Source organism: Pollachius pollachius (genome assembly GCF_949987615.1).
Source record: "Pollachius pollachius genome assembly, chromosome: 8".
In the NCBI taxonomy this organism is placed as follows: Eukaryota; Metazoa; Chordata; class Actinopteri; order Gadiformes; family Gadidae; genus Pollachius; species Pollachius pollachius.
The window spans coordinates 14,177,874-14,185,160 of record NC_136941.1 but is presented as its reverse complement, the minus strand read 5'-3'; the positions used below and the strand labels follow the sequence as shown (position 1 = coordinate 14,185,160).

Here is a 7,287-nt window from a genome sequence, read left to right as displayed (position 1 = left end):
AGGATAATCAATATTCATCTTCTATATTTCATGTAATTATTCTTAGTGTGACGGTACATATACTTTCTTGGCCCACCTGCCAGGATCTCACTCGGTTTTCCTTACACACACGCGCTCACTCACACCTTGAGAGAAGTTGTCCATTCATGTGCACATAAGCCGCCCTGTAGTGTTTCCATGACCAGTTCAGGCCTCCTGAGGCAACGACCGCTGTGGCTGTGACCCAGTGAATCATGGGAATTTCGTAGACCTTTGACAGTGCCACCGACGTTTTTAAGGGTTTACCAGCAGTGGGGTGGGGGGGTGAGGGGGAAAAGGCAAAAATAAAAACACTCAAATTGAGCTCACCACATTGCCCCGAGTGTGATCTCCCATCTAGTTAGTTTGCGTATAAAGAGCAACCGTAAATCATAATCCTATTGGGAGTATGGGCAGTTGTCAAATAACAATGGCTTTGCTTGCCGGGAAACACATACATGGCTGTTGAAAGTAACTGTTCGGAAGAAGGAAATAAAAATAAAATAAAAAAGGTTTGATTCCGGCTCTTATACATACGCACACACAAGGGACTGACCTCAGTAAACGCTGAACACAATCTCTCTTCTACAATCTCCGTGTTATAGGGGGCATACAAGTCCTAACTGACAAGAGTGAGCGATGTGAACCAAGGTTTGCTACTCAGGTGTGTTCCTCAGATGTGAAAGGAGAAATTAAGCATATGGTATTACATGTCTCCAACAGACATACAAATAGGAAGAGAAAACAGCAGACACAATTGTGCCTGTTTGCAGCGTTACCGCTGCCTTCCATTCCCCGAATACCAATATGGCAGTTTCAGTTTCAGTGAGTCCAGCAGGTCTTACACGGGCTACACAGAGTACAGCTTTGGGAGACCAGAAAAAGGTGACGTTTACACTGGGGGGAAAAGGGGACTGGAACCTGTAATGAAAACATTAGGTCAAATTCCACGACAATCCCTGGCCCTGAAGGATGCATAATACTTTCAATACGTCATTCCAGCTCGCCATGCGTCAATGTACAATTTGTTAAATTACTCACGGTTACATTGTTTTGATTAAATCCCTGATCTTTCTTTACCATAACAGAAAACAAAAAAAAATACTTGTGTTCGCTCCTATTCAAGGGGATCTGAACCAAGACGAAAACCAACAGCCAAAAAACACACAGAAACCACATTTCATTCTTGTTTTTTTTCTTTTCTTCCTCTTAGTCTTGATAATAAATCAGTTACATATTTTTTTCGGTTATACATTTTTAGGCTTTTCCCATGTCTATAGGCTCCTACGTTAAAGCTTAGCATTACAAACGACATAACTGACTAAGCAAACCCAATTCAAGAGGAAAGGAACATAATAAAATCCTCAGAATGATGATTTGGACAAAATACCCCCCACCCCTTGTACAGAACAAACTGCCTGAGCAGCAGCAACTCAATTCAAATGTAGCAGGGTCATTATTACAAAGTGGTGATCATAAAAACAATTTTAAAATGGTGGATGTGACAATTCTCTCAGACTGGATTGTGTGGACCAAACATGATCCCCTTACAGGGTTACATACAAATGACCATGACATTTAAAAATAAAATAAACCAACGGGTCAATAGTACAATTGTTTGATTTTCAGTTATGAGAGTGCTCCGGTCGTGGAGGACATGTTGGTTGTTTTCGTTCCCGGAGACCTTGCAACTCCTCCGTTTGAAAGGACTCGAGTTCCGTGTGACTTCACACTTTCCCTGATTTCTCCAGCGCTGTCACTGTTACAGAGCGGTTCTTCTTACAAGTCAATTAAAAGTCCAACGCAACAAAATTAAGGCTCCAGAAGAAAAAAAGGGTTTCTGAAAAGAATATTGTCAGTAGTAAGCCAAAAAATAGAGATTTTGTTGATCTGAATGAAAAATAGATAAACCACTCAAGTTTTACTATAGCAGTTCCGCAGACCGACATTGTATCTGGAATCCTCCAACTTTGTTGGCACAGTTAAACCTTTGAAACATGGCAATGTCGCCCCCCAATGGACAAATAGGGGCAGGACGCATCAGTTCCTGATTGTACTGACATATAAAGTGGCAGATTTGTTATTCCGTGGTGCAGTCAAACCCTGATTCAATTCGAAAAGGGATGGGGTAAGAAGAGGGGCATGGGCCGGAGACAAACCCAGTCTGATGAGAGAACAATGGTAGAAATTTAACAAAAAAAAGTCTGAACAGTGTGGTGGGGGTGAGGTTACACAGAAATCAGCTTACTATCCCTGCTCAAGAAGTGGGAGGAACATGGGCCATGAAAAGCACGTCTTGACGATGGCAAAGATTCACAAGGATTAAATAGAAAAAAAATGATGGGCTTGGTTTAATGTTCATATTCTTCTGTCTCTTAAATCAAATGTTCTAGTGTAACTGTTGATCAAGCAAAAGGATAAATATCTTCTATTGTTTATTCCGGTTTTGGCGCTCCTGTTGAAAGAGTGAAAGACAACTAAGTAATCACAATTGATCACAAAACAGTAATCAATACAGTAATCACAATACAACGGTTCAATTGGGATCGTTCTGTGTACGGGTATTAATATGTGTTCATCAGCAGCTTGTGTAATTTTGAAAACACCAACAATAAATCATGTTTTAAATGGGGATTTAAAAAAGTATATATCGTTTACCTGATCAAGCCGAGAGCGGCTGGGGATGGGTGCAGGCTCAAAGGTCTGTCGTCAGGAGGAGACGGGGAGAGAGAGATAGAGAGTGACAACAGTCAGGAGGTTCACAGCTAAGAAAAGGCTGAGCTGCAATGTGTGAATCAGCTGGGCTCCTGTTGTTCTAATCCAAACACCATAACGCCTACATTTACATTTTGGTCAATTGGCAAGGCAAAGCCATTTTATTAATCCAGCACCCTTCAAACACAAGGCCATTCCCACTGCTTTACAAAGGAAGAACTCATATCTAAACAACAATAGACAAAAGACTGCGAAAAAACAAAATAACAGGTATTTCTAAGAATGAGCGTGCAGGCAACGCATTTCAGTATTGAGCATCGATAGAGCACGTGGTGCCACCCACCTTGCGCACCTCTTCCTCCTCCTCCTGCCTCTTCTCGTAGTGGGAGAAGTCGTCGAAGATGGAGGTGGTGTGTTTGTAGGTGGCCATGATCTTCAGCACCTGCTTGGCCTTCTCCAGGGGCACCTCCTGGGTGTCCCGTGAGTTGGTCACCGGCTTGTTGTCGTTGTTCTCCAGGCGGATGTGGCGCAGCTGGCTGTTGGGCACGTCCTTCACAAACAGCCAGTCCACGTCGAACTTGCCCTTCCACTTGTCCTGCGCCCACACGCCGGCGCTGGTGCCGTAGTCCACCGGCGAGCGCATCTCCGCCACGCCGCAGAAGTGCCCGCTGCCGTTGACGCTGAACAGCAGGTAGACGGGGCCCTTAGCGTTCAGGTTGCGGAAGGCCCCGTCCAGGCGCTTGTTGCCGTGCTCCGTGCTGCACCAGATGGAGTACTTAATGGAGCGGTGGATGTCGTCCTCGGAGTAGCTCTTGATGATGAACACGCGGCCGTTCTTCAGGTTCCACTCAAACTCCCGGGGGTTGTAGCTGTGGGCCGCGCACAGCTTCTCCAGCACCGGGTGGTTCTCCGCGCCCGGGCCCATGCCGCCACCGGAGGCGGGCGGCCCGCCGTTGCCGATGCCGACCACGCCCGCCACACCACAGCCCTCGTAGCCCGGCCCGTTCGGCCCGTAGCCCAGGTTGCGGTTGCGGGGGGCGACCCAGCGAGCCTGGGGGGGTGGGGGTTGGTTGTGGTTCTGGTAGGGCTGTGGGGGAGGCTGATGGTGGTGATGGTGGTGCTGTGGCTGTAAGCCCATAGGCTGCATGGGAGGCTGCACCATCGATTGGGGTGGAGGGGGCTGCATAGGTGCTTGCTGAAGGGGGGGCTGGGGGCCCATGTTGTGGGGATGTCCTAGAGGGGGCTGCTGCTGATGCTGCTGCTGCTGCTGCTGATGCTGATGCTGATGCTGCTGCATGGGGCCTGGGGCCACTTTAGACACCGGCCCCTTGTCCCACGTGCCAATGTTCATGTTGTGTTTGATGGGAGGAGGCAGGGCGCCGCCTGGGGGCCCCATGCCCGGCTTCAGCTTCAGCTTCAACTGCTGGGGCTTCGCAGGCTTGCTCGCAATGGCAGCCCAGGACGTGGGTTTCGGTGGGGGCATCCCTATAGGCATGGCCCCGTTGCCCGTGGGCCCCAGCGCAGGGCCACCGATCACAGAGCCGACGGCTTTGACTCCCGACCCCTGGCCGGTCATGTCCCCGCCTATCTTCAGGCCCACCATGCCCTGGTCCAGGCTGTTCATACCGGGGGCCTTGTTGAGGGTGTCGCTGTGGAAGCCTGTCTGGCCATCAGGCACCAGGGTGCCACCCAGGGAGCTCGGAGGGTAGTTGTAGCTCCCCCCGTAGGCAGAGCTCTGGGTCTGCTGGCCCTGGGAGCCACTCGTGCCCCAGGCAGAGAAGGCGGGATTCTCTGGGAAAAAGTTAAACCTGTGCGGGTAGATGCTGCTGCCCAGCCCCCCCGGCTGGCCAAAGACAGTGTCCGGCATGTAATGATGGTCTCCATTGCTCAAGGGTCCGTAGGAAGTGAGGTAAGGGATGGGGGGGTCTCCGCCGGTGGACCAGGGGGCCTCGCTGAGTGGGTAGGGGAATCCAATGGAGGGGGCGTAGTAGCTGGAAAGGTAGGGGTCCGTCATCGACTGGTAGCTGTTGTTCTGGAACGCAAAGGAGACTGAACATGTTAAATATCACCACATTTTGTTTCTTTTAAAGCCACACTTAAGATGGGCTGAGATTGATACAGTAACACTAATAACGTAGATTGTTACATTAAGCTCGGACTGATCACTTGTAAATAGCAGAACATTTAACAACATGGGATACCAAATATTACCTGAGTGGATTGACCAGTGAGGTAAGGCTCAAAGTCATTGTCATGGACATTTTCCTTCTGATGCAGTGAACCATTTTGCACTAGAACAAAAATACATAAAAACAATAGTTATGCAGCGGCAACGACTGTGGGACATTTTAATGCTTGTGCTGTAAACACGGACACATTTCCTTTGGAACATAATTAATGAATGAAAGAATGCTACACTGACTTCTGGCACATAATGAATGAAGGAATGCTGTTATCTTATCTATATATCTACACGGTCTGCTGCCAGACAGATAGAACTGACTGAAAAGTAGAATCAACACATATCACCGTTCCTGAGAGTGGTATTAAACAAATAGTTAGAATGTCAAAAGAATGTCACTCAACAAACACGAGTTCTATGACTTGTGCCAAACTGTAATAGAAATTAGAGATTACAGTGAAATAACTGCTAAATGAAAACAGTTGTTTCATAATCAAGTAATTCAGTGATACAGTGGTAAAATAATAAAGACAGTGAAATCAAGACAACACTTAGTGGAGTAGGTGAGATCAAAAGGTACAAAATGGTGTTTGTGATAAGCAACTCACTTTTAGATGCTTGTCCCTTTGATCTCTGCATCATCGACGGGTTTTACGAGTGGGGAAGGAAAAAGATAATGTTACAATTTTCAGTGAATGTACAAATCAGCCTTGATTTTACAACATTTTAGTGATTGACAGCTTTGTTGCATGAAATGGTTTGGACAGATACTGCATTTGGTGGTTTCAAAATGAAATCCACCTTCCAAATTTCTAATTGATTTACCACATATGTAGACACCATGAGTGCAACGAGAAAATATTAGCTGTTGCAAGCACACACACTCAAACACACACGTAGATAACATGCTCAACTGACATCTGTCAAATACTCTCCAACTTTACATAAACAAATACTGAGCGCCAAACGGAAAACAGCTCTAACAAGTGCAGTTAAACGTGAATCATTAACTTTCTTTGTTATTTCTCCAGCTACCAGCCTTGGCCTCATTGCCTATGGACTTCAAGTGAATGACTACACTTAATCGTTCTCCATCAAACGTGGTCTTACAGTCTTACTGAATGCAACCATACATGGATAGATATTATACCTAACACATCTCCAAATCCACCTCAACCCTTTAATGGACCGCAGCTAGCTCTGGCTAGATACGTGTACCGGTCAGTGTCGATGGCTAGCTAACATCCACTACAAATAGCCATAGCCCGTTACATAGTTAGCAGAGCAGCTAGCAGACGAGCTCACTCATTCTTCCTACCTGAGGGTCAATGCTTGTAGCAGACATAACGCATTAAACAAGTCCCTGGATTCTCACAGAGCCTTAGCTTGTGAATATTTTTCAACCGATGTTTGGTGAAACAAGTTCCCTGCTTAGTTTCAGCTTATGTGGTTGGTTATGCCGTGTATCTTGTGGCTAAATGCTAGCTTGCAGCTAGCTCAGCTGTGTGCTCTCCGCTGCACGGATCTCAACTTCCACACTTCAACTATGTAGCCCCCGAAAGCTGTGTCCGAAATCAACCAAATCCTGATACAGTTTGAATAGAAGCGTTAAATGTCGGCTGGTTTGACCTTAATTACAGTGTTATTTCTGTCTTGGTTCGATCTTTAGTTTGTCTTAATACTTCCAGACAGATCCCTCCTCAGTTGAGAGAAGCCCTGTGCATTACTTCCCCAATGGCTGGCTGCTCCATCCGGGCTCCGAGCTCCTGCTTGACGTGTTGTTGTGTCACGGCCAGGGGGCGCACGCTGGAGTTTATTTCCCCCCGAATGCACCGAATCGAGCCTATAATAAATAGTACTGTAGCATAAACCGTACACTTCAGTCACACTCAAAATGTTAACATATAATTAGAAGCAGATCGATCTAGGATACCCCCAGGGGGGCCCCCGTTGACCAGTGTGTGTGTTTTCTGAGTTTGTGGTTCTTGTTCCTAAAGTGTAGTAATAATACGTTTTCTCCCCTATTGAAGCCCACGCAATTAACCGTCCATTATCCTGAAACGCATAATAATCATATCTGGCATCGAGTTGTAATTACTGCCGCCTGCCATCTCAATGCAAATGACTATCCATCAATAATCCTTATGTTTGGGTCTTGTAGCAGGGTAGTCCTACATGCATCCGGTTTATTTTACTGTCAACAAAAAAATAAACAATACACGGAACAGTCACCGTAGCCAAAATAATTACATTGAGGTATACATTATAATAAAATGGATGTGCAGGCCCTGATAAGTGGAATTGGTATTGAAATGTAAGCCTACTCTGATTATTAACCTCTTCCGACTTCCTTTGGTAGGCCTACATGTGTG

The 7,287-nt window shown here is 46.4% G+C and overlaps 1 protein-coding gene across 3 annotated transcripts in view; it reads right to left on the bottom strand.

Moving 5' to 3' along the window:
- LOC307079366 (YTH domain-containing family protein 1-like) overlaps positions 1-6,649 on the bottom strand; it is a 6,692-nt gene extending 43 nt beyond the window's left edge. The window contains exons 1-6 of one of the 3 annotated variants that reach the window (XM_079741661.1): positions 6,545-6,649; positions 5,524-5,548; positions 4,945-5,024; positions 3,077-4,765; positions 2,677-2,721; positions 1-2,473 (exon numbers count right to left, since the gene is read on the bottom strand). The exon at positions 1-2,473 is cut by the window's left edge and continues 43 nt beyond it. In XM_079741661.1, coding sequence (XP_079597787.1) covers positions 2,447-2,473; positions 2,677-2,721; positions 3,077-4,765; positions 4,945-5,024; position 5,524 — 1,842 coding nt within the window. In that variant the 5' untranslated portion in view covers positions 5,525-5,548; positions 6,545-6,649 and the 3' untranslated portion in view covers positions 1-2,446. Of the gene's footprint in view, positions 2,474-2,676; positions 2,722-3,076; positions 4,766-4,944; positions 5,025-5,523; positions 5,549-6,233 lie in introns of all 3 variants that reach the window. The other 2 variants (XM_079741662.1, XM_079741660.1) reach the window with 2 other exon arrangements.
- Between the last annotated feature and the right edge of the window lie 638 nt (positions 6,650-7,287).